The 27952-nt window shown below is 41.2% G+C and overlaps 1 protein-coding gene across 4 annotated transcripts in view; it reads left to right on the forward strand.

The window, feature by feature from the left end:
• The window catches only part of UBE3D (ubiquitin protein ligase E3D), a 181669-nt gene that overhangs the window by 66382 nt on the left and 87335 nt on the right, over positions 1 to 27952 (forward strand). For 2 of the 4 annotated variants that reach the window (XM_083177139.1, XM_083177138.1), the window contains exons 5-8: positions 2483 to 2552; positions 3835 to 3904; positions 6606 to 6714; positions 11862 to 12028. In XM_083177139.1, coding sequence (XP_083033265.1) covers positions 2483 to 2552; positions 3835 to 3904; positions 6606 to 6714; positions 11862 to 12028 — 416 coding nt within the window. Of the gene's footprint in view, positions 1 to 2482; positions 2553 to 3834; positions 3905 to 6605; positions 6715 to 11861; positions 12029 to 12940; positions 13074 to 16922; positions 17029 to 27952 lie in introns of all 4 variants that reach the window. The other 2 variants (XR_014471739.1, XR_014471740.1) reach the window with 2 other exon arrangements.

Below are 27952 nucleotides of genomic sequence, written 5' to 3' on the forward strand. Positions count from 1 at the left end.
CCTGCTGCGTACCATCTGTTCTGCTCTTACACAGGAAGGGTTAAGGCAGATGCTGCTCTCTTTGGCAGTTTCCCTAGCATTGTCATGGGTTTGGTGAAAGATACATGATACAGACGTGGGCTAAGTGCATGGTCTCAAAAGTGCTTTAAAAGGTAATGTAATGTATCCCTGAACTGTGATATTAATATCTTGAAGACAAATAGTCTAGATCAATTTTAATAAAGTAATTTTAGATCAACCAATAACATCTAAAGTACTGGATACTGTGTATCCAAAATTGTTAAGACTACATGCTTAAATTGCTTTTAAAATGTCACAGTTCTTATTCAATGCGCCATTAATGGGTTGCAATATCATTATGTGATACAATCCTTTACCTGTCTAAATGATCTTTACTGTTTTGTATCAATAATTAAAGGGGGAATTTAATAGGATGAGCTATCCAGAAAGTGTGAGATTTGTTAAGAAACCTCCAGTTTTTTTAAAGCGGCAATCATTTACACTGCAAAATCAGTTCAGTTTCATACCAAATCTCGCACTTTCTGGATCTCTCATCCTAGTAAATTTCCTCCATGGACTATTAATACATATTGCAAAATGAATTCACACTAAGTGCTCGATTCTGGTTCATTTGCAAAAGCAAATTCTCTCTCTAATGGACAAAACCATGTGCACTGCAGGAGGGGCAGATGTAACATGGGCAGAGCGAGTTAGATGTGGGTGTTATTTTTGTTTCTGTGCAGGGTAAATACAGTACCGGCTGCTTTATTTTTACACTGCAGTATAGATATTAGTTTGAAGTACAAACCCCACCCAAATCTAACTCTTTCTGCACATCAGCCCCCCCGCAATGCACGTGGTTTTGACCTCTAGAGATAGGAGATAGATTTATTTTGCGAGATAGCCCTGTATTGATGTAAATCTCCTTGTGGCCCCTGGTGGGTGCCAGGTTAATAGTTTATGGTCCCATTATGGAACTAAAAGTCCCAAAAAGCACTGTAAGCTATAGCCCTACCACAACCTATTATTCCACAAATGTATTGAATAGTAAACTACACACATTATAGGTATAGTCTAGCAGAAGGGTGGGCAATAAGCGGCCCTCCAGCTGTTGATAAACTACATATCCCTGCATGCCTTGCATCAATTTTAGCACTGCCACATAGCAACACTAAGGCAATGCATGCTGGGATGTGTAGTTTATCAACAGCTGATGGGCTGCTTATTGCCCACCCCTGCTCTAGCATATCTAGCTATGTAGGCAGTGATGGCTGACCTTGACACACCAGCTGTTGTTGAACTACACATCCCAGCATGCCCTGCATCAGTTTTAGCATGGCAAATAGTAAAACTGTAGCAGGGCATGCTGGGATGTATAGTTCAACAACAGCTGGAGTGCCAAGGTTAGCCATCACTGATGTAGGGCATATGAATCATTTTCTATACTGAAACAGCAAATACCCTATATACAATGTGTACTATAGATTACACAAGAATGTATGCAACACTATAATTAGGTTTGCAGCTAAATTACACCACCCTCCCTCTTTCTCATAGATTCTTGAATGGTCACAGTAAGATTGTATTTTTATTTTACCAGCACAGTTTACACAATAGGGTGTAGTCAAAATGTAGATTGTTCAAAATATTGAAACCAAAATGTCAACATGGTTAGTGTTCATTCTAGCACCCACCAACTTTGAAAACCCATGCAGTTTATCTTCCCTGCCTGGGGTGTCACTGTCTGCTGTGGTGTTTTTAGCACAAATCTGGTTTGCATATCAGTGCTAATATACAGACCACACTGTGCTAGAAGCACTACAGCAGACAGCGACACCCCAGGCAGGGAAGATAAACTGCATGGGTTTTCAAAGATAGCGGGTGCTAAAATGAACACTACATGGTCAAAGAGTAAACACGATCATGAGGTTGACAGTTAAGATGCAAATGTCTACAAGATTGAATGAATAGAAACATAATGACATTTTCATCAGGGTCTTAATGTCGACAGTCGACATTACAGCTGGCAGCTGCTAAAATCACGCCTGCGCCTTAAGAAACTGATAGAATCCAGCCTGCGAGAGCCGGTGGTTTAGACCCTGGTAGAAGCAGCAGCAAAATAATTAAAATGAAATGTAAACCAATTATGTTGGAAAATTTGAGTGTTTGGGGGGCTGGGGATGAAATTCTAATCCCAACTCCATCCAGCTGTAGCATAAATTTAGGGGTTTGCATGTTTATATTCACTCATACTGTAGCACAAACCAGTTTTATAGCCATTATATTAATGTTCCATTCTTATGCCACTGTTATTTGGCAAGCTTGGATAAGTGTGCTCTCAAAAAGATAGATGTCGCTGAATGTCAACATTAAAGGCAAAGCAAAATAAGTTGTCTGTCCTCCAGAGAGGGTATATAAAATGATACATTCTTTTACTAAACGTGTAAGGTGACATTTAAGTGACATTTTTTCTGGCTTGCAGAAATCAAAGGAAAATACCAAAGTCGTTTGCAAGCGTTGTAAAGCAATACTGGGAGAGACTGTGTCATCAGGTATGTCAACCAGAAGCATCTCTAATACCAGCCTGACCATAAACGTATTGAAGGATACTTTTGCATTGTGTTTATGGGCACGTGCTGCTGTTTCTTACAAAACCTGTTGTATTGTGAAGGAAAGATAAGGAAAAGTTTTCCTACTCCTGTAAAACCAAGATACTTCCTGTTGTTACAGTCGTGTACATTGCATACCTTTTCTAAATGGCTCATTATTTCTAAATTAAACCCCAGAGAGTGCTGCTGGAATGATTGATCAATGCATTGAATTTCGAATGAAGCAAAATTCACACTGTCATTGTCAAGGGCATTGCTGACCCAGATTATATTTCCGGTACATTTGTAGGTTCCAGTCTTGTAGTTTTTCTGTATTCTTTCTGGTTTTGCAGATCGTATAATATTTATATGTATTTTATGTGTGTGTGTTTCAACATCTGTTTCTCATGAAACCAGCCTGGAGATACAAATTATTTCTGGCTAACTGAGTGTATAATTGAATACTTAAATGGAAGTGACACTTTTCTAAAAAAAAAGTGATACCCACTAATGAGTGGATAATCCCATCATCCGATATTGGGTTTGCTTCCTGGTCACTATGGAGAGCCCTCTGTGTGACATGGTGTCTCACACAGAGTTTGATGACATATATATATATATATATATATATATATATATATATCATCACACACACACACAAAATATCCTTTTTCTTTTCTTTGCACCATGTTAGTTAAAGGCTCCTCACTGTTGCTGTGATTTTTGGGTTTTATCTTTATTACTTTTTATTACTTTTCATATTGGTCCTGATACAGAGTTCTAAGTAAAACAAACAAAGCAAGTAACTTTGTGTCTGGAAAAGAATATGTTGCCATGTAAGAGAAGCAAATACATTTATATTTTTTCTGTGCAGGGTAAATATTGGCTGCTTTTGCATCTAGCCCACACATAAAGAGTTTTATTTTTACTCTGCTATTTATATTTCATTGTGAACACACCCCACCCAAAAAATCTAAAGGGGCATACACATGGGACTATTTGAAGCTGTTTTCTAAATAGACTGACTAGATTGCTTAGAAATTAAGCATAGATCGCTCCGTATGTATGCCCCCTAACGATGGCAATGTGCAGTCCTGTTCGTGGCCATCGCCTGACTAGATTTTGACTACGGTACATGATGTTATTTTAATGGCTTGAAAGAATCAAAAGAAAGTGTCCTTGTTCATGTTATAGATTATGTTTGAATAGGCGTATTTTCTCATTGTTCTTAACTCTTGGATTTTAGACACTGTTAAGTATTACATCACTGAAGTAATGATTCTTCCATCATTTCAAGCTTACACAATGATTTCAAGGTAAGCATAACACATTGCCTTATGTGTGTGTGTGTTTATCAAACAAACTTAATGCACCTGTACAGGCAGGAAGTGCTATTAATCACTCCCCCTCTTTGTTTTATTATTACATATTTATATACAAACTGATCAGGAATCTACATGTGTTATCTGACAATACAAGCTCCATCACCTTACATCAAGTGTATTACCTGTATCAAGCTTATAGATATATTGCCGCATCCTCCAGATATATTTTGTCTCGATCACTTTTTGCGTTCCATTCACTGTGGAGCGCACAAACCCCTTCCGATGAGCGTCACCACAATCCTCATATTCACAACACTGATAGGCCAGTATCCTAGCAACATGGTGCGCGCCCACCACCCGGGACGCGTCACCACATGCTGGCATAGGCCAGTATTCAATGCTCCCAATTATCTGTTTTTTTTTTGGCGAATCGGGCTGTTTTCACTCCTTGCGGTGAATCTGTTTCACTGAAAATGTGTTCACTGTTCGCCGAAAGCGAACAGTGAATGCCGGACAGTTCTCCGTTTCATGCTCGATGCAAGTCGCTGGTGTATTTCAATGGGATTTTCACTGGGATTCGCAGAGAGTGTATTCAATGCTAGGATGGAGAACTGCTTTCACCATGATTTTTGCCATGATTCGCCGTTTTGCATTCGACATCTTTTTTAGGTGAACAGGAAAGTGATCTTTTGAAATAAAGGGTTTTGGGGGGGGGGGGTAGTTTGGTGTAAAAAAATCAGATATTTCGTGCTGCGCCCCTTCCTCCTGCCTGATTTATGAACGGTCAGCATCGCTGACCCTTCCACCACCTGCAGATATCGACTTCGACAGCTGCAGGCGGCCATGCCCTCTGCCCACAGCAGGGACACCGCTGTCCCTGCTGCTGGCTCTGAGCTGCACTGGGATCTCGCGTGAGTAGCGAAATCTCGCGCATGCGCAGTCAGCCAGCTGGGGAGAAGCAGACAGCGCGTCAGTGTTAACTGACACGCTGTCAGATGGAGGGGACATCGCCGGAGGGGGGAGTTAGCGCTCCCCCGCTACGGCGGCAAGATCTTAGTAGATCTTAGTAGATCTTGTCGGTGTCCCCTCCTACTTCGCCTCGCTAATGAGGCGAAGCAGGAACTGTTATAGCGGCGCTCTTAGCACCGCTATATTAAATCTACCCCTCAGCTCCTTACCACTGCCATCCGGCAGTTTACTTGCAGTTGCAGATACTATTCCGACATCAAGGCTCACTGCTCATACTCTTGGAGCTACTAAGGTACCCACTCCAGTGCACGTGCTGGACCTATCTGCACAGAGCATATAATAAGTAGATCTGTAGTTCTGACAGTTGTGCAGCCATTGACACAGAAGTGTGCAGTGATGACACATGCCAGTTTTGTAATAGTCCTTTTAATTACATTCAAATCAAAAACCATAAATAATGTAACAGGGCATTGTTGTGATATGATGTGGGAAATGTCGATATGCAGAAGGCTATAAATTCACCTGTTAAGCAAGCTTTTTCTACATGTTTATTGTGCTTTATGGTGTCAGTATATACCCTTTCTCTTCTTCTCTCTGCTGCTTGTCAGTGGGTGCCAGCTCTGGCTGTTTTTTGAGTCTATTTAATTGGGGGCAATATAAAATATTTAATTGAAGACTTATTATTATTGTTGTCACTTGGTCCACATGGCTGGATCTTGGTATGGTCATCATTTTAGGAAAACAGAGACCTCATTAAGCATCCTCCCATGGTAAAACACAGCATACATGTTTGCAATCCAGTAAATACTTCTGCAATCTCTCCAGAATTGGCTCTTTCTTTTAAATAATGTGTCTTCTAAGAAGTTAATCTCTGGTGATCATGCATACACGCCAGCGAATGCCCTTGTAGGAATCATTATAAAATCTGTACCTGGGGAAATAATAATGAGACCATATCGGACCTCGCTGATGGATAGGAGAGGGTATTTATTATGGCCATGGATTTTCGCTATCCCGGCCGCCGATCGGCAATCCATGGCCGGTTTCACAACCATGCCCCCTTTGCACCATTCGGCAGGTTGGACATTGAATCCCGCCTGACGTTCGGCAGTCGATCAGACCACAAACGGGCCAGGATCGCGGCTGTCGGAGGGATGGACAGCCGTGATCCTGGATTGAATACCCCCAGTATGTGCAGAAAAATATCAGAAATGTTTTAGCACTAAAGTAATGTTCAATTGTTTCTAAAACAAATCCTGTATTTTGATATACAATTACATGTAAGTGAGAAGGAATGTGTGCACTACATAATTCACAGTACAGTATATACGTAGCAATGTATATGAATTATTTTCATGCTGCAATGGTTAAATGTAAAGACAACATGCTCTGCTAATTTAGAGCAAGTGTGACGTTTGCGGTTACGGAGGTGAGTTACAATGCTCTGGGTAATGACAATGAATTATTGGCTCTGAAAATGAGAATTCCCTGTATTTTTAAAAATTGAAAATGATATATAACACTGGTATCTTCATTACCTGTTAACTATCCTTAGCTAGCAAGGCTGCTGTAGTATCCAGTAGGGTGCTGACAGCATATAAAGGAAAATGGATAATCTAGAGGGTTTATTTTGGCCTAATGACCACTTACCATTAACTTGCTTGTCTTCTCAATGATAGTTAAGGTGGACACACACTGTGAAGACTGATCTTTGTTTCAACAGGAATCAGTTTGTGGAGCGTATGATAGTCCAGCTCCTTATGGAATTCTCAGCATCTAGAAGCACCTTCAGGTTCTGTGTTCAAGGACAAGATGGCAAACTCTTCCTCTTGGTAAGAAAATTAATGCTGTTCAAACATGTATAAAAGTTAGAAAACATACAGAGTTTTTTTTTTTTTATTCTATATAAGAGTAAAATAGATTTAAATGTAACAATTCTGTTGTGGTTACACAGCTACCTGAGTTTGTTTTGTCTTATCGGAGCTCTAATGGCACATCTTTCATCTACACACAGGGGGTTATTCTGGTTCAATCGCAAAGGCACAATCGCTCTCTAATGGACAAAACCATATGCACTGCAGGTGAGGCTGTTGTAACAGCCTCCTCTTCTTTTATATGGTCTTTCTCCATGACAAAAAAACCTACATACATTTTACTATCCTTTTAATACTAGTAAAAGCTTCGGTATGGAAAAGAAAGCCTTTGTTTGCAATATTTATATACCTGATAGCATTTGGACTTGTGATTGATGCATTTGGGTGATTCTTTTTCTAGTCCATTTAACACTTATTAAGGTGTCGTGATTAATAGAGTGTACTTCAATCCCCCTGACTGCAAGTGTTCATGAAATCACTGCTTCTTAAGATCTATTGTATTTGACATAAAGGGCCTTATTCTGGTCGATGCGTAATTTTCCGATTTTTTTTCAGATGGCGTTTTTTAGCCGTCTGCGCATGCGTGGGCAACGCTATGCGCATGTGCCACGCACAGTCTCCGTACTCATTCTCACTAATACCGTACAGAAATGTGCACCGCATTCACTCGGGAAATATGGGCGTAATATGTTCGTCATTCGGAACTACACAGGGGCGTAGTTTCAAAGTGGGCTAAACTGGGCGTAAACATGGGCGTACACGAGGGAGTGCACTAATTCTGGTAGGCGTGCATTCGGACTGAACACTGACTGCAAACGAACCAAAAGGCAGAAAATATGCGGTCTCCATAAGCAAGTATTGCTTTGCGGACACCACTCGGTCATGCGCTAGGCATTCGGAACGCCCAATTAGTACGCCCGCACCTGAACCAATGTCAGCTGAACACAATACAAACCACTCCTCTACTCATTACTCATTAATTACACTCTTGTCATTGCTTCAATTGGAACCATTGCAGCTTAAATGGACCATTACAAAACACACAAATCTATGCTGAAAGCACGGCAGCATTTTTTACACACATTTACACTGCAAGCAATGGACAGAACTTAGGATTTAATTGATTCCAATTACAAACAAACACTTTTTAATGAGGTTGCCTAATTGCATAAGTGTGTCATGTGACCGATTTATGAGTTTAGATAATAGTCGTGAGTTTTGCGTTAATTCACCGCATCGGTGCGTACGGGCAGGTTCCCGTCCGTTCTGATGCTGTAAGACCGTGCAGAATATGTGTGTGTCCACTGCACATGCAAGGTTTGGATGTCGTCCGTAAACACGCCCTCTTCTTAAAGTGTGAGTCCGTCCGAATGCGGAGGACCGGTGGGCGTTTCTTCGTACGATGTCCGCACAGCGTGGCGTGCGGTCCGCTTCGAAATAATTCGGAAATTTGCGCACCAACCAGAATAACCTCCAAAGTACGGTGTCACTATGGTGTAACACAACACCAGTTTCTAGAGGTTTTGGATTTGTGGATTAATTTTTATTGTCATGGTTCGACCTTTTGCTTGTGTAAATTTTCTGTTTAGTGTCAACTATTTATAGGTGTTGACTTAGTCACCTTAGTCACCCATTGTTGGTCTACCTAGACAGTGTCAACCCAGGGCCCAGGTCTTCAGGTGTAAAGAACAGAAATGTGCAGTATAGCCTAAAGTGAAGATTATATGTATAAAACCTAAGTAGCAGAAAGTAGAGTAAATATAGACATCTCCTCCTTAGCTCTGCTTGATCATTAATAGAAAACTTTTTCCAAGAGTAACATTGGTTCCCAAGATGGAAAAACTTAAGTTGTACCTCACGCAACTATTTGCTCCTCCTAAACTTCATATAAATGGTTTCAATTTTACTGTGCCAATCCTTACTTTCTTTCTTTTTTTATTCTGCCAAGTGATATATAAGTCGGTATGTTCATGTATTGATCTGTCCCAAGTTAATAAGGTGCTGTTATCTACAGCTTTAGACATTTCCGGGTTTTTTACTTTCAAGATCTTGTCTAATCTGTTTTACATGCCTTCAGAAATGAAATAGCATTTTTAATTACAGATCTAAAAACAAACCTTATTGTTTGCATCTTAACTGGTGATGGTGAAACGTTTTGACACGGATAGTAATGGAAAAAACACCTTTAGTTGTGCACACACATAAACAATCTGTCTGATGGATGGGCCAAACTCACTTTGATAAAGACCATACCTGATTGCTCATGCATACCAGGAAGATTTAATGAAAGACTACACAATCACTGTTCTGTCCCTTATTACTATCACTGCCTTGCATGCAATATCTTCTGGTCGGATGTATAGCATAGCATAGAACAGATATATATACTATGCCCTCTGGTGGCAAATATGAGGTACAATAGGTTCTATATGGTCGCTCTTTATATTGTAAATGGGACGTGAGAACAGATATATAAATGCAGTTTACATAGAAAAAGTTATATCATGCCATCTGGTGGTAAATGCTAGGAACAGCAGGCTGTATATGGTTGTTCTTATATATTGCAAATTATGATTATGTTTATGTCATGTATGTGGGTTTGTCTATAAGGCTCTCTTTGGTATGAGGCGTTAAATAGGAGCATCAGTATAATTGCAGGCATATATTGGAAAAGTGAAGCCCTATAACGGCTCTCAAAATGAGGCTTGAAATACAGGAAGTGACTGTGTCCCAAAAGATGGCTGGGCACAGTAGAACTGAAAACGAGGCTTGGAATATGGACTAAAGATGGCCACGATAAGATATAAATACATTTAAAAAAAAATGTGAATGAGGCTTGGAACGCGGATCAAAGATGGCCACGATAAACTATAAATCCAGGCACTGAAAACGAGGCTTGAGCCGCAAACCCGGAAGTGTGGCATATTGAAATCCTGTGAACGGGACTGCTACAAATAGCCAGATAGTAAGTGATAGTGGCACAACTGAGGAAGCCGCTGATGTGGGTACACACGCAGGCAGAGAAATGCGTTTTGTTGTTATAATCCAGCTGTCTGATCTGGTTACCGCACCCGCAACGTGGGTGAATTACCGCCGAAAAATACCCTCTCACAGCAGCAGATCATCAGGCTGCCCAGCTGATTCAGCTATCCCCTTGAAGAACGGGGGCCTCACCTCAAATTGGAAAAGGAGGGTTTAGTGATTACTCAGATTGGTGTTTATCCCCAGTGATGCATTACAATTACTAATAAGGAGACTATCATCAATTCCTGTGCGGGACTGGTAACTATGAAATTATGCCTTGCCTAAACTAATAGAATACTTGATGCCTGTATAAAGCCATTCCAAGCCTCATACCTGAATATAAGAGAGAGCCTCTGTATGTTTTATGTTGTATGTCTTGTAGTGTCTTATGTGTAATTTTATATGACGTGCACTTCTAATTCATTTTATGTGAATTCTCAGATATTGCGTTTATATATGAATTTATTCTTCCTTTTTTTATACATTTTATTATTTAACAACGTTGTTTATTATTGTGCTAAGCACAACTGCGCCCCTTGAGAGTACATGTGAGTGTAAGCTGCATGGTCTCTTCCTTTTTCTGTATAGCATGACCGACTGGAAAATATTGTGTGAGAGTGTGCATATTACAGGTACACATTGTACAATCCCACAGATATGATGTTTCGATTTGGTCAGAAACAACATTGAACTAATGCAATGCTGAATTGCTTCAATAAACAAAACATTTAAAAGCTAAAAAAAAAAAAAAATCAAGAATAGCAAAGGTGGTGTACATAAGGTTCCCATGTGTAACCCTTATAAACAATACAGGGCTAGATTTTCTAAGCTTTAGAAGTGATAAAATGGAGAGTGATAAACAGCCAGCCAATCAGCTCCTACCTGCCATATCACAGACAGAGTGTTTGAAAAATATCAGACAGGAGCTGATTGGCTGGCTGTTTACCACTCTCAATTTTATAACTTTTGAAGCTTAGAGAATCCGGCCCACTGTGTTTAGAAAGTAAATGATATTTGCAAACAAAAAAACATAATGTGCATTAAAAAAAGAAAAAAAGGTGGCGCACAGAATAAGAGTTTTAAACCCTTATTCCACTTTCAATATATAGAAAATGTCTCATTGGTTGCTGTGTGTCCCAGTTTTCATTTCTACTAGAGCAGGTACTGTATTTTAAATTACATTTTAAGATTTATTGATACTTGGTGATACTAGTTTACTCTATTCATAATACCAATATTCTGTACCTTTGCCAAATTTATTATGAAAATTATGTTTTGTATGCTTTTAATTTTGTTTCCTGTTTGTTTTTATGCAACCGAGTGCATTTTTGAAAACTGAAAGAGTCTATGTAATTAGTTTTCCGCTGTGTGTAGAAGATAGATTCTGCTTAACACCCATTAGTACATTTGAAAAGAACAACTGTTGTATGAAACGTAAATATGCTACTGCAATTAAAGCACATTTTGGCTACAATTGCTTTTTTCTTTTAAATAAATAATTTTCCTTAAGCCTGTTTTCTACAGTAAGGCTTGCACACATTGCAGTCATCAAAGTTCTGAAACCTTTTTCATCTGGCATTTTGTTATAGTTACATTAGAAAAGTTGGGACTTTTCCTAATGTGCTTCCACCTTGTTTGCATGCTGGTCGCCCAGGGATTTTTGATACTTTTAGAGTTCTAGTGTATAATTGACTTAATCACAAGCTCAATAAGATCCCAAAATATCCTAATGTATAAATAAATCTAGGGAGTCCAAAGAAATTATTATATGCCCCAACAGAAAGTTGTTCTGATCTCCTTATGGATATAAATTTGTCCGAAAATCCTCGGAAACTGCTGTTTTTCCGACTGTCAGAAAAACCAGCGCAGATTAAATGCCTCACTGTCCTCTCAAACTCCATAAATCTTTAATTTTGGTACTTAGCATCCTCCTGCAGGTGTGGGTATTTGGATACCATTCTTCGCTGTACCACATATAAGCTTACCTGCTATTTGAGCATACTGTATTTGTATTATTATATTGCATTATATATATATATATATAATGTTTTCATATAATTAATGTTTGTTACCCCCTATAGCTCTGGTTGCTAAATATTGACACATTATTGGTGGAATCAACAAAATGTGGACAAGGCAATTCCTACTTTTTCTCTGGAAATACATCCAACAACTCAACAGACGCCTTAGGAGTCCGGAATGTGGCAAGGGTGTTGTACACGCCGTGCATTTACCGAAGCAACACAGAGTGGGTAGATTTTGTTTATCATTATTTACTTAGAGCTTCATTATTGTGGATAGAAATAATGCAGTGTGATGTTATTTATTTAAACTGTCTATTTTGTGTTTTGTTGGGCAATGGCCTTCCATTTGGATTTTCTAGAGTAATTTTATTCCATTTTCTACTTAAAATTTGATTGTGTTTCCTACAACCAAGAAGTTGACAAAATTCTTAATTTCAATTCAGATGAACATTGGCATATTATTTAAAACAATTTGCACTTACAGCAGAAAAAAAATCAAACTAATTTGCTCTGAAACATCCGCTGTGCTAAAAGAAACTTTTACTATAAAAAGTTTCTTCCGTGATCAGCGTTTTACCAATACTTGAATAACATTCAATGCACATTAATTTAGTATAATAACAAGGCATCCTGGGTTATGTTTAGCTTGTCCTATGTTAATATAGCCTTGTCTATACTATTTACTGATACAATACACTTTTTACAACACACTAGATAAAAAGGACTACTGACTGGAAAAAACAGTGCAAAAAACATTTTTGTTTTAAAGTGTTGCCTTTTTGCTTACCTTTCATTTGCTGTAAAATATGATTTTTGCATATTTGGCTATATAGGAAATATTTGCAGATGTAAAGCTGCATTTTACTGCACAATAATGAGTAAAATGAAAATAAACTTAGTGACAGACGGAAGCTAGGTAAATTCTGTTTTTCTCATAATTGTGTGTTTTTTGCTTGGCTTTCTCAAAATTACCATTTGAATTGGTCTGCTCTCAATTCTATTTCTGCTATCAGTGTTCGAGAGCTCTATTTCGAGTCAATGGCCGTCAGTGTGACAAAAAAAAAACCTCTTCCACCTAAAAGTTTAAGCATTCTCTCAAAATGTATGTTTTCAAAATGGGTTTATTTTCATTTCAGAAGAATCTTTAGTTTGACAAGCCTCACAATGATTTATCACAATAGGCTGCTTAAAACTGCTTGGAATAATGAGCAACGTGAATTTCAATACTTCCTTAAGGCTAAACTAGTCAGCAGGAGCTCAAATTGCAAGGTAGACACTTTTATTTGACTTCATATACAAGTGGAAATTTGTATGAGGCTACTATAACGAGGCCAATAGGGATTTGGGATTATTTATTTAAACCCTTATGAAATGTAAACTATTTTCCTTGTATGGTTGGCAGCACAAAGAAAAGATTATCTTAAGACGGAATTGACAAAATGCAAAAAAAAAAAAGCATCAAATAATATATATTTGGTAAAATGTTCTGATTTAGATAATTATTTGGAAGAGACACATTCAACAACTTCAGGATAATAGTCTATTTTTGCCTTCTGGGACTTTCCATTAATAATGGGGATTATGAAACTTCGGCATTAGACTTCTAGCTGGCAGAAGTGTTGATATTTCCCTACAGCATCATTAGATCAATAAGATAAGTTATTACATTTCCTGTATAAATCCCTTATGCATGATGTTAATGCCTCTTAAGTACACTCAAACTTCATCCTGGTGTTTAAAAAAAAAAAAAACACAGAAGTTTTAAATGGATTAAAAACAGAATCTACTACTGCATAGCGCTTTTTTTTTATGTTTTCTTTAATAAACAGAAACTGAATACAAATACATTTTTGCAAGTATTCTGTTATTTATTGTTTTCTTAAGACAGACAATACAGTACAGACCTTTTCAAGTATCTTTAAGAAATGTAAATGACAAAGGGGTTTATGTCCAAGAGGGACAACGAAAGGCAGAACAGAAAGGTTTTTTGGGGCACGCTTGAATGAATGATATTTAAGATGAATAGAATAATGATAAGGTTAAAATATAACTTTTATTACACTTGTTTAAGATAAAGGCGTCAAAAGAATTTTTTCGTCACAAAGAATTGAAACTGACAATGCTGAGTATCAGGAGAATTATTAATAATTCTAGATATTATAACTACAAATATACATGTGAAGTCACAAGCATAATAACTCAATGTTTCTTGCGAAAATGTTTGGTTCTCCGTGGACCAACCCCCGCACCCTGGTCAATTAGATTAAATACAACTATTGACACTTCATGTGGTGGGTGCGATTAACTAAGGCGTCATTAGTTAAGAAAAAGGTGCAAAAGATGCTAGAAGGAATAGAGAGGAGGGAAAATGCCCTCATGAAAACCAGATGCAGTTATATCCCAATTAACTATACAGCACCGAATGTTCCCTACTGGTCACCCAGTAGGTACTGATCCGGCCTCTCACTGCTTAGCTGCTGAGATCGGACGGAATCAGGCGGCACAGTGAAGTTTGATCGTATCCGTAATGGGTTCTGAAGCAGGTGGCTGACATGCAGGACTGCAGGGCACTTCTGCTTTCCAGAGGGTCAGAAAGGTCGTCTCCCTGTTGACATAGATGACATTGCAGGGGGGGACTGGTGGCCCGGATGGATGAGAGAGTGACAGATATAGGAGATTGCAGTTCAAGTGGTTTATGCGATACACAGACCCTTCTGCTGTCCTACCATCATGGTGTACATAGGATGGAGGTTGAGAGTGATAATCTGTGTTTGCTCCCCACAGAGAGAGAGTCAGAAAAAGAGGAAAATAAAGTGAATGTACCCCGTATTGGTGTCTCACTTGTGTCAGTATTGATGATGACTGACCAACTGTATAGACAGGGGGTTAAAGTATTGCTTTGTATTGACAAAAGGAAACAAAGTTCAACAGGAATCAATGTGACCCTGTCACCTCCCTGGTAGTAATTACCGAACAATGATGTTTGAGGTTGTTACAGCGTGTAGAGTCACTTATGGCTCAAATATACATATGTAGCAGGACCACATAAGAGAATTTAACATAAGTATCTAATGTAAAGGATAACGGGCTGACACACCTTATAGAGAATAAACTGAGTTCGCTTGCAAGGTGAACTAACAACGGGCTAATGATCACAATTATCAAGTAATATAACATCAGGTTGTTACAATCAGTGAAACTAGAGATACTTCATATGGAAAGCCAGATTAGCGCAAGTCATAAACTCAATAAGGGTGACAAAATAATTGGTGCAAGCTATAGGTACAGCAGAGAGGTAATGGTATACACAATACTGATTCTGGATGCAGAAAAAATTACAGCATAAATATCGCAGATTGTCAATGCATACAACAGCTGTACGAATGCCCGGTTTAGATACAGAGGTACCTGCTAGCGCTGTCGGAGCGCTGATGATCAGCGTAAGTGCTCGGCAGGGATTAAAGGTGACGTTGGAGCAGGATCTGTGAGAGGCTCCGGCACCAGTGTCAGTTGGACGGAAGCAGGGAGGCTGGCTAGCTCCGTGCGGCCAGCTATGTATGATGCCGCTGTGAGGAGGGAATCTATGCGCCGGCACTAGAGTCCGTTAGACGTCGGCCGGGAGACCGGCTTATCGCCGTGCGGTCAGCTGTTAGGTGCCGGTAACTGAAGTGATGAGATGACGTCAGGGGGGTGGTCCCGGATAGGAAGACACGTGTTTCGCACTTAGGCTTGTTCACGAGTGAAGCCGGATCAGTACCTACTGGGTGACCAGTAGGGAATATTCGGTGCTGTATAGTTAATTGGGATATAGCTGCATCTGGTTTTCATGAGGGCATTTTCCCTCCTCTCTATTCCTTCTAGCATCTTTTGCACCTTTTTCTTAACTAATGACGCCTTAGTTAATCGCACCCACCACATGAAGTGTCAATAGTTGTATTTAATCTAATTGACCAGGGTGCGGGGGTTGGTCCACGGAGAACCAAACATTTTCGCAAGAAACATTGAGTTATTATGCTTGTGACTTCACATGTATATTTGTAGTTATAATATCTAGAATTATTAATAATTCTCCTGATACTCAGCATTGTTAGTTTCAATTATTTGTGACGAAAAAATTCTTTTGACGCCTTTATCTTAAACAAGTGTAATAAAAGTTATATTTTAACCTTATCATTATTCTATTCATCTTAAATATCATTCATTCAAGCGTGCCCCAAAAAACCTTTCTGGTTCTGCCTTTCGTTGTCCCTCTTGGACATAAACCCCTTTGTACAGCTTATCCTGCTGAACTTATTTGGGAGCACCACCAACTTTAAATACGTGCTATATCACACCCCAATTAGCACGATGTTGGTTTCCTACATGTCATATTGATCCCCCACCACCATTAACAGCCTGTGACAAACCCTCCCCTTCCTAAAGAAATGTAAATGAGCAGGTTGTTTTGATGTAATCAACTGGTAAATTGTATCAGGTAACTGCTATGTCTAGGGATCTCGGCTCAACCTCCACCCTGCCGATACTCCTACCCTGGAAGTGAACCTGACTTCCTTCTCTTTATTTATCCTTTGGTGGGAGTCATAAGCTTTGTATTTCACTCTAATGGTGTGTACACACGGTCAGATGTGCCTTCAGATACTATCCACGATCAGATCGGATCGTGGATAGTATCTGAAGGCACATCCGATTTGCATACAAGTCTGACTATATAGCGTAGATCTGCACTATATAGTCATGGCAGACAAGACTTTCTGCCTTGAGATACATGAATGCGCATCGGAATCGGATCGGGATCTGAAGTGTTAAAACCCTTGCGATCTGCATCCGATTCCGATCCGATGTTGACTATATCGTCAACATCGGAAGGCAAAAAGTACTGTGTGTACACACCATTAAGGACAAGCTATCCTCAATTGTTGTTGTTGGTGTTAGAATTATTATTATTATAATATAGATTTCACTTTGAAACTTGACACCAGAATTGTTGGGGTTTTTACCATATAATTAATTGCATCTATGTGGAGCTTCCAGTTAGTGGTGAAAAGTCATTGGCTGTGAAAAACATTAGTTTTTCATGATTTTTCCAGATGTTTCACTAATATATATCTTTTCTCATAGGCCATGCATTTTTCTCTCGGGTTCAGTGAAGCCTGTGTGTTTTCATCAGCCGCAACACTGCTCTCTAGGTTTTGGTTTCACCTACAGGAGGCAGGTGAAACAAAATGTAAATAATTTTTCATACAGATACAGTTAGATCCAGATATATATCTGGACATATATTTGTAATTTTAGCTGTTTACCCCAAACACAATAAAGTTACAGTTATAATATAAAAGAAGTATTTATTTAAAATGCAGTATATCAGTTTTAATTTGATGGTATTCACTTCCAAGTTAGAGGAAGGGTTTAAAAATGATAGCTGTTTAATGCCCCTTTCACATCGCAATGCCCCTTCACATCGCAATGCGGGTAATGTGCACTTTCACATTAAACCCAGGTTGCCCATTATATAAAGGGCGACCCGGGTTTAACCCTTCTTTATAACCCAGGTTGAATTGCTGGGTTAGTAAATCTGAGCTATCATTTTGGTTCTTTCATGCACCTCGTCAGCACATCACCAACCCAGCAATAACCCGGTTTAGAGATGCAGTGTGAAAGGGGTATAATATTCTCCAGGCAGTAGGGATATTTTTATCCAAGTCAACTACAAAGAGAAGACTTTAACAAATCATCTCCATTGTTTGATTTGAAATCCATTGTAATGTCGTACAGAGCCAAAATAATAAGTGTCACTGTCCTAATATATATGGTCCTACTGTAACTGTAAATCATGTTCCTCGTAAATAAGTGGCTCAATCTGTTAACCCATACAATTCAGAGGCACTAAATAGTAGAACAATAATCAGGGTGTGGTATGGCTGTCCGACAATCGGGATGCATACGGTCTGTATACCGTCATCGGAATCTCGACTGCCGGTGCTCCGACATGCGCAAAGAAGCCCCTTGCGGGCTTGCTGCACTCACCATGCTGTGGGCTTGGTGGCTTGCTTTGCTCGCCAAAGGTTCTATTTTCCCTCTGTGGGGGTCATGGACCCCCACAGGGGCGAATAGCCCCAGTCAGTCTGGATCCCAACTGTCGGGCATTTAAACAGTCGGGATTCCGATGTCTGCGTACTGAGCATCGGAATCCCGACTGTTGGGCAGTCATCCAGCACCCCAATAATCATGCTCCTTCTATTGTATATCAATGGCAACAGGACATAAGACACAAACTTATGTATCCTGCAACTAAAAGAAACATGTTCCATCTTTCCAGTATTTATGGGGCACACTAATTTTGGGGTGATAGTCCCATGTACAATTAGAAAGTTTGTTTTGTCTGTATATTCCTAAACCGTAAAAGAGAATAACTTTTGCTTTATTTTTTTTTTTTTTTTAACCAAATTTACTAAAGCATGTAAAAACATAAGGTGTCTCCGAGAACACACTGCACTTCATATTAACCTAATTTTTTTTTTATTGAATAGTATATATTGTACAACATGAAAAAAACAACAAACAAGTATTCACAATAACAATTTATCAAATAGATTTGAATTTTAACAGTATAAAGCCCCGTACACACGAAGTGGCCCTTTTGCTGAGCGTGTGCTTCGGCACACATTGTGGTGCATCTGCGATTCTGTGTGCTGAGCGATCTTGCTGAGCGGAGTTTGCCTATTTTTAATAGGTAAAGCCCCACAATCTATGGAAAGCCAGTGCAAGCACTGGTTTTCCCTGCGGGCGATCGCGCGGCGCATTGCCATAGCTGCAGGGCATACACACGGAGCGATCAGTGCTCCATTTCTAATAGCTTAGAAAAGGGGTGAAATCACCCCGTGTTGTATGCCCCTTCATACTAAAAATAACCTAGACACAACACAACAAAATTAAGCTCTTCATTATAGAAATTACTGGGACAGTAATGAGTATCAAAGCCTAATGTAATTTAAGCAATTGAAGATCATAATGCCAGAGTTTTTATAGAAACTCTTAAGGCCTATACACACTTGACGATTTTCAGCTGAAAATCGGTCAAAACAGGCTGAAAATCGCCTAGTGTGTATGGACCAGAGATCCCCGACTAGCGATGATGCGCGCTCCCGCATCATCGCTAGTAAAGTGGTTAATCTGCTGGTAAAACCAGGATTGCTGACGATCATGGTTCATTTTTTAACCATCATCGCTCAGTGTGTATACACCGAGCGATGATGGCTAAAAGATGAACAGCTACTGGCCCGGCCTCTCTCCCCCTGCTCCCTCCCTATGCTGCCTCCCCCTGTCCCCCGTCATTCTCACCCGCCCCTGCGTGTTCTGATGGCGGCGCAGCCCCTGATCCCACTCCCGCCCCCTTTCCCTGTCATGCTTACCCGGTCGGTTTGCTGTGCTGGTGCCGCGGACCCTGCTCGTCGACCGCTCCAGAGGGGGTCCCCTTCCTGCTCACCCGGCCTGGTGGTTGTGACAGCGCCGCGGCCCTGCCTCCGCCCATCGTTCCCACCCCCTGTTCCCGTCCTGCTCACTCGCCTGGTTGTTGTGACAGCGCCGCAGCCCCTGCTTCCATTCCCATCCTGCTCACCCACTGTACGGAGCACTCTGCAGTCTGCATACAATGATGTGAGTACACAATGAATGTGCGACTGTGCACATTTTAACAACACTGGCCACCAATGCATTTAAATAGTCTTTTAGTGAAACCACTGTCCACCAATATTTTCTATATTATGCTGGTAGTGACAGCAAACCACTGACCACCAATGTTTTCTATATTATGCTGGTAGTGACAGCAAACCACTGAATGATAACAAAATGCAGGTCATATACTTTAGCGGTGCAACTGGTCACCAATGTTAAAAAATGAGCCGCTAATGTATACATCGCTGGCCTGCCCCATCGATGTATGCGTTAGCGGAGTAACTAGCCACCAATGTTCAATAATGCGCGGAATAAAATGACTTCTGCTCCCACCCTTGGAAATTACACCCAGCCCATTATGTAAAAAGCTTTTTCAATGAAAGATTTTCAGCAAAGTCTTTTGCCTCCTTAAAATCTCTCGCTCTTTGGGGAAAATAGCTCAGTGTGTATGCACTACTTTGGTGAAAGATATATCTATCCAAGATTTTGGCAAAGTCTTTGGAAACGAAAATCTTCTAGTGTGTATGGGCCTTTAACACCCAAAACACCACGTAGTATCAGTGCCCAAGATTTTGCATTCTATTTCAAGGACAACATTGATATGATCCAAAATGAAATGGCATCCTTGTAGTCAGCCAGCAATCATCTCACTACCATCATTCAATCCTCCAGCACCTTGTCATCATTTGAACCCACAAATGAAAATTAAGCATTTACTCTGCTCATCTCCCTACTGTGCTTCTGCTATATTCTAACAAATAAGAGTTTGTCTTTCTGTGCTAAGCATACTCTGTAATATCTCTCTCATGCTCTCTACTGGTATCTTTCCATCATTATTCAGGCAATGATTACCCCTATTCTTAAAAAACATAGTTCTGAGCATAAAGTTCTATCCTATAACTCCCATCTCCCTCCAAGCTAATTGAGAGACTTTCATACACCTGCTTCACACACTTTCTTAACTCTCATTTTATTGAACCACTTCAATCTGGCTTTCGTTCTGAACCCACTGAGTGCCAACATCTGTGAGCGATGGGCAAAATAACAGCTAAAAATGCCAGCGTAGCTCACACATTTGTTATATAAATGCAGATAAAAAAATGTGTAAAATATGTCATGTGTAGTAAACCTTAAGGTGTGTACACACTTGTACAATTTAGACTATATTACAATTTAGACTATATATACATTTTAGACTATCTGCATACAATTTAGACTATATAGTGCAGATCTGGACTATATAGTCTATGCAGCCAAGACTTTCTGGCTGCGATACGGGAGCGTGCATCGTGATTGCATCGGGATCGCAAGGGTTAAAATCTGTGCGATCTGCATTCTATCCAGATGAGATTTTGTACAAGTGTGTAGATACCATTTACAGGTCATTATGATGAATAAAAATGTTTGCTAACCAATTTCACACCTATTTTGACAAATTCACTTGGCACTCAAAGGGGTAACACTCCACAGATACTGCACATTATTTTTCTGGATCTTCTGCTTCCTTTGACACTGTTGACCAGCCTCTTCACATAAAACACTACAATCCCGAAGTTTATAGGACATCATCCCATCTTGGTTCTCCTTTTATCTGATCACTCTTTCAGTATTTGTTTATCTGTGTCCACATCCTCTTCTCTTCCTATATCAGTTGAAGTAATGTAATGCTCAGTACTGTTTTTATTTTTTATATCTTGGGAAACGTATTAGTCCTTTCAGATTTCAGTATAATTTGTATGCAAATAATACTCAATTCTGCTGATATAACCTTATATTTGGTTGCCAGTGATGTGCACACATTAGGGCACAGCTAGCATGAGGCAGAATACTACCTGTTGGCAGCAGTCTACGTATTGCGGCAGCACTGGGACATGCCGGGTGACATTTAATAGGGAGTGATTTGGGGTTTTTTTTGGCGATATTTAGCGCAAAAACGTCCGAAATCGGCTGTTTTTCCGAAATCGCCAACTTAATGAGATGCGAGTTGCGGCAAAAATCTCACTTTTTGCCGCAAATTCGCACATTCTGAAGTGGCGATTTCCCAATTCGTATCCAGATGTTTTCCCATTGAAAAACATACAATTCGCAAATTTAATGGGGTGCGAATTTGCAAATCGCCAAAAAAATGTGCAAAAAACGCCAGAAAATAGACCAGGTTCTGACTGGCGAATTTGTCAGAAACATGCAGAGATCATCGCGATCTGTGTATGGTTCTGGTGTTAAAAAAAAATCGTAAAATTAAAAAAGTGGTTCCCAAAATACGGGGGACAAAATAAGTAGGGGTCCCCCGTATTTCAAGAACCAGCACCAGGCCCAACCAGCCAGCAGGGTAATGCCACAGCCGGGGGGAGACTTTTTATACAAGTCCCCCCAGCCAAAGCATTCACCCCCTGACCGGTCAGCATGGGCAGGGGTCCTGGGGGAGTGGGGACCCCCCCAAAGAAGGCCCCCCCCTCCAGAACTTACCTGCCCATGCTGAAGCCCGGGGCTGTCCTCGATGCCCCTGGGCGGTGGGCATCGAGCTGATTTTGTGTAAAAAAAACAGATGAAAAACTATTATCTTATACCGTGGAACTATGGAGCCTCCCCCGCATGCTGGGACTTGGAGAACCACAAGTCCCAGCATGCGGGGCATTAAAGGGCCCGCTGGCACTTGTAGATCCACAGTAAAAGAAATCGTTAAATAAACACACTGACACCCATTAAAAATAAAACTTTAATACATACAAAGCCCACACATACTGATACTTACCTATCTGGAGCCAGTCGGTAGGTCCCTGGGTCCGGTCCGGTGCCTTGGTTCCGGGGCTGGTCCGGGGCTCCAGGGCCGAAGAGTCCGGGCCCTTTAATGCCCCGCATGCTGGGACTTGTGGTTCTCCAAGTCCCAGCATGCGGGGGAGGCTTGCTGGGACTCATAGTTCCACGGTATAAGATAATAGTTTTTCATCTGTTTTTTTACACAAAATCAGCTCGATGCCCAGGGGCATCGAGGCCAGCCCCGGGCTTCAGCATGGGCAGGTAAGTTCTGGAGGGGGGACCTCTTCTTTGGGGGGGTCCCCACTCCCCCTGCCATCTCATTAAATATGCAAATTCACAGCAAAAGTGCGATTTTTAAAAAGTGCGATATAGGGCGAATTGGGAAAAAAATCGCATTTTCAAAAAAAGGTAATTCCACTAAATCTCGCCCGCTATCTCCTGTAGCAAGAATGTATGAGGACACATCCTCTCCAGGTTTCTTACCATCCACATTTTCCCATGTTACTGATTTTCTTTCTAAGATTTCATCTTGCATGTCATATCATCAACTCAAACATAAGCAGCCCATACACGCTGCGATGTGGGCTGTGCGTTATGTGCTTTGAGGTGCGCGCTCCAGTGGCACCTTATTGCACAGTACAAAAAGTATGTGCTGGCACATACTTTTTGTACTTTGTTTTCATCACATTGCATCGCATTGCATGCACAGGCAATGCGATGTGATGCGTGCTAATTAAGCACCGAACGCACGCACGTATCGCAGCGTGTATGGCCAGCATTAGGCCTTTATTCAGATCTGATCGCAGTACAAATTTGTTTGGCAAATGGGCAAAACCTTGTGCACTGCAGGTGGGGCAGTTGTAACATGTGCAGAGAGAGTTATATTTGTGTGAGTTATTTTGTTTCTGTGCAGGGTATATACTGACTGCATTATTGGTACTTGTTTCCTAGAACGGCCACAATCGCGGCCATCGTGTACCTTTAAGTTAAGGTACACGATGGCCGCGATGGACCCGATTTCCTTTGAAATCAGGTCCATTTTGCCGTCAAAGGGAAAATCGCGGGCATCGCGTCGGTCGGGACCATTAACATTGGCCCCGACGCGATGCCCCCGATTTTGCCATAGGCTTCAATGTTAAAATATTTTTTAACATTGAAATCGGGAGCATCGCGTCGGTCTTGTGCCATTATAATGGTACAAGATGAGATGGACTTGATTAAGTCCATCTCACATAGTAAAAAATGTGAAATGGGCCAATATGACCCATTTCCCATTATATATGGCCCCGACGTCACCCCACGATTGACGTGAACCCGAAGCGTGGCGAGCGCAGCGAGCCCGCATGGGGCGGTGGTGCGCGTCCTCCGACCTTTTCATTCCCCTAATATCCACGTCGGCGCGGAGTTGAGAACATATAGTGTGGCGAGCCACCGAGCCCGAAGCGTGGCGAGCGGACGCGTATACCTGTGAAGTTATACGCGTCCCCTCGCGGGGCTCGCCACGTTTTCGGGCTTGGTGGCTCGCCACACTATATTCTCAGCTCCACGCCGACATGGATAGTAGGGGAATGAAAAGGTCGAAGGACACGCACCGCCGCCCCTCGCGGGCTCGCTGCGCTCGCCACGCTTCGGGTTCACGTCAATCGTGGGGTGGGGTTTACGCTGCAAAATTGGGGTCTAGGGAATATTTTACATTGAATCCAATGTAAAATCGGGTCCCAGGGACCCTATTCACATTTGATTCAATAAAAAAAACTGAGTCGGTCGCATCGCATGCGATGCGATTGACGCGATTTTTCCGACACGACCACCCCGATGGAAATCGGTGTGGCCGTGCTAGGAAACAAGTACCGCATTATTTTGTACACTGCAATTTAGATTTCAGTTTCAACACACCCCACGCAAATGTAACTCTCTCTGCACATGTTACATCTGCCCCACCTGCAGTGCACATGGTTTTGCCCATTTTCCAAACAATTGTGTACTGCAATCAGATCTGAATAAGGGCCTTTATCTGTCCAACAGAGAATTTATTGTTGTGTATGAAATCCTATTTCCCTACAGAGTGTAAACTTTCAAGAATGAACACTCCTTAGCTTTCACATCACATAAAACATTTTGAAACGTTTTGAAAAACTGTAATTTTAAATGGTATTTTAAACGGGTCTAGTGTTCATGTTGCAGCAGATTACCATTTAAAAATACAGTTTAAGTACCATTCACATCACCAGTCAAGCCGTTTAACCTCTGAACACGTTTCTACCCACAGCTTATTTCCTGGTTCAGGGAAGGGACACAAGACAAGGGACAGCCTATCACAGTGCTCTAATGCTGCTTTCAGACCGCATAACTGGCTTTGACCCTGTATTTGAAAACGTTTCCAAAAACGGGTCTGCCAGATAAAACCCCTTTCACACCGCAGCTCTTAAACGGTATATTACCGTTTAAGTGCCGATTTTTTGACACTGGCAGACCCGTTTTTGGAAACTTTCCAAATACAGGGTCAAAGCCAGTGCAGCCTTCAGCCCTCCCCTCCGTGCAGCTCCACCCTCCCCCGCGCGCGCGCGTGTCGACCTACCCCTACCCCCCGCACGTGTCGACCTACCCCCCCCCCCCCGTGTCGACCTACCCCCCGTGCAGCCGGTACCTCCGTTGTGGATCCCGGCACTGCAGTTCAGTATGGTCGGAAGCACTTATGAAAAAAAGTGTCTTTCAGAAAATGGCTGCCCCATAGGAAAACCTGTTTAAAAAAACTGTCTTTCGTATGGGGGCAGCCATTTTCCAAAAGTCATAGGATATTTAGCTGAATAAAAGGGGGAGAATGGCAACAAAGCTATAGGAAAATATTGAGAGAAAAGTGCCTCCTCCAAATTCTTATTAGTAAATATATGTGGTTTTCAGACATCATTTATTAATAAAGAAGCCTCAGTAAAAGCAAATGTGAAGCCTGGCCAGGTCACCCATTTCTTAGGGAAATATGTTTTCCGCTTTGTAATCCCCTGGGCTAAATAAGCTGAAAAGAATCATGTGCACTGCAAAGCATCAGCTTTTGAGATGGCAAACTACAGCAAGAGTTAAGGATAACAGACTTTAGGACGGATAACAGCTTAAATGATGGATCGGTAATACGGAGGGAACTGGGGTGATAAGCTTAGGGGAGAATATGCCTATCCGGCTTTGAAAACTCTCTAAAATCTGGGTTAAAATGTTGTCATACTAGCTCCAATCAAAAGCACATAATAAAAAGCCTTAAGGGGATCCACTACATAAAGTAGAAGCAGAACGTCTCAAACTATCACCTTAAGGCCAGCATATATCTAAACCCCAGTAGCAGCCCACAAACGGTATGCATTCTAAATGCAGTTTTGAAAGATATATGGCCTTGCTGTGCATTATTTCAGTTTGTAATGACAGGGAACTACATTGTTTTGAAGTGTACCTGGCCTTCGTACTCACATTGTTGATCATTATTCACAAACACCCACCAAGCAGCTGAGCACAGCACTACCTACCTTTTTTCATGTTCACCACTTATATCGGAGGTCTACCCATAAGTGTGGCTGCTAGCTCTGTGCAAACATACTACAGTATGTGCGAAGGTCACCACCCCCCATTACTTGCAAATCCCTATAATAACCTGAGTTGAGCCTGCGGTGTGTGCACGTTTCAAACTGCATTGACCTGGCTGGACCCAGGGTTTTGGTATGAAAGGGCTATTAGTCAGTTCAAACCCGTAGACTTTTGCACGTTTTTTTCTTCTCATTCATGTTGCTTCATTCTCTCTTCCATCTCCTCTCTGCCAACACAATTTTCCCTGAAAACAGAAACCTTAGGAGAACTGTAAAATCTACATGTGTAGTCTCTATGCTTGTGTTGAGGTGATTAGTGTTTGTATTTTGTTCAAGTAACTAACAATTATTATGATTTTTGCTTTCTGGCTATATTTATTTTGTTTACTTTATTTTATAGTAATCAGGCTGTCCAGTGCTTGGCTGTCTGATATTACAAAACAAACCCAGCATCACTGTCCTCATATTCCTCATTTAAAGTAGAGGTGATCACTTTGGATCCTCTCCTCTACAGCTGTATTTTTTTATGTGAATCAAGTAATTGACAGATGCCTCGATTAAGGGCAGTTTTCAATGCTCCCGGTTCACCGTTTTTTTTCGGCGAATCGGGCTGTTTTCACTCCTTGTGGTGAATCGTTTTCACTGAAAATCTGATTCACCCTATTCAATGTTCAATGTTCGCCGAAAGTGAACAGTGAATGCCGGCCAGTTCTCCGTTTCATGCTCGCTCCAATTCGCTGGGGTATTTTAATGGGGTTTTCACTGGGATTGGCCGAGAGTGTATTCAATGCTAGGATGGAGAACTGCTTTCAGCATGATTTTCGACATGATTCACTGTTTTGCATTTGACATCTTTTAAAGGTGAACTGGAAAATGATCTTTTAAAATAAAGGGGTTTTTTGTTTGTTTTATTGGTGTCAAAAAATTCTGATTTTTTTCTTGTGAAGGGGCATGCTATTTTTATTCATGTGCTTGAAGCACATGAATATATATTTAATAAAAAAAATGTAAAAAAATTTTTTTACACATTCACCAGCAGGCGGCTGGGAGCCGCTCATTACATATTCATATATTCACTTCAGACTGCTCCCTAACCTTGTTCCCTGCCAGCTCTCCCTGGGGTGGGGGGGGGCAGATTCTGCTGCCTGTGTCCTCGGGAGCCCTCCTCCCCCACACATTCTGGGGCAGGCAGGGAGGCTTCTATCTCCCTGCCTGCCGCCGTTTGCCACAGGGGTTATAATTCGCCATCAGGGGCAGCGAGCCTCTGCGGTGTTGAATAGGATGACGGTGAGGGCTGGCAGCGAATGCTCCAGCCCTCCGGAACCTTGCGAATGTGCAGCAAATCCTAAATAGGATTCGCTGCACATTGCGTAATTTATCATTGAATACTGCCCTAAGACTGCAGAAGCTGCCGCTTATTAATAATTGTACATGAACATAGTCATTTGATTCACAGGGGGAAATTTAATAAGATTGAATGGGTACGAATGTACCCCCCAGGTATTACACTTAAAGTTTTCTAAATTTGTTTGTGTTGGTTGTGAAATGGTGATCAGATCAATTTGAAGACGCCCGTCATCACCTCGGTTACTGAAATACTCAAATGTATAGACACTTGTGAAATATATGTACTGAGAAAAAGAAGTGTTTTGCTGATACTGTGGTAGCATGATTCTATTAACCGATGTTCATTTAATACTATGTTAGATTATTACTTTCCACATGTATGTACCACTTTATTGGAAAATTCAATAAACATACTTTGAAAAAAAAAAGCATACAACTCCACTGAGGACAGGGGTGAGAAGTCCTTAAAGTTAGAACAGTTCTGTGCAGCGGTAGAGAAACTACCTCTGTAATTGTTGGGTGCTTCGATGTAGCAGCTCCTGACGCTATGCTATGTGGAGCAGATGCCAGTGCAGCTAGATGAAAGGGCATGCTGTCTGTGATCTGTGTCTGGCGGCTTCTGTTGGGGAAGTGACGCCTCTCGCAGAGGGAGAAGGCCGGGCAAGTGGGATTTTCAGCAGGGGCCGGGCGGCTTTTGCTGGCAGAGCAATGCCTCTTGCTGGGGGGAAGGCAGACTGAGACGTCATTACGCAGCGGCACACTGATTGCCAGGACCAGACCGATGCCGCAAGGCATCACTGGGAA

Source organism: Crinia signifera, chromosome 3 (assembly GCF_055691185.1).
Source record: "Crinia signifera chromosome 3, ASM5569118v1, whole genome shotgun sequence".
Classification (NCBI taxonomy): Eukaryota; Metazoa; Chordata; class Amphibia; order Anura; family Myobatrachidae; genus Crinia; species Crinia signifera.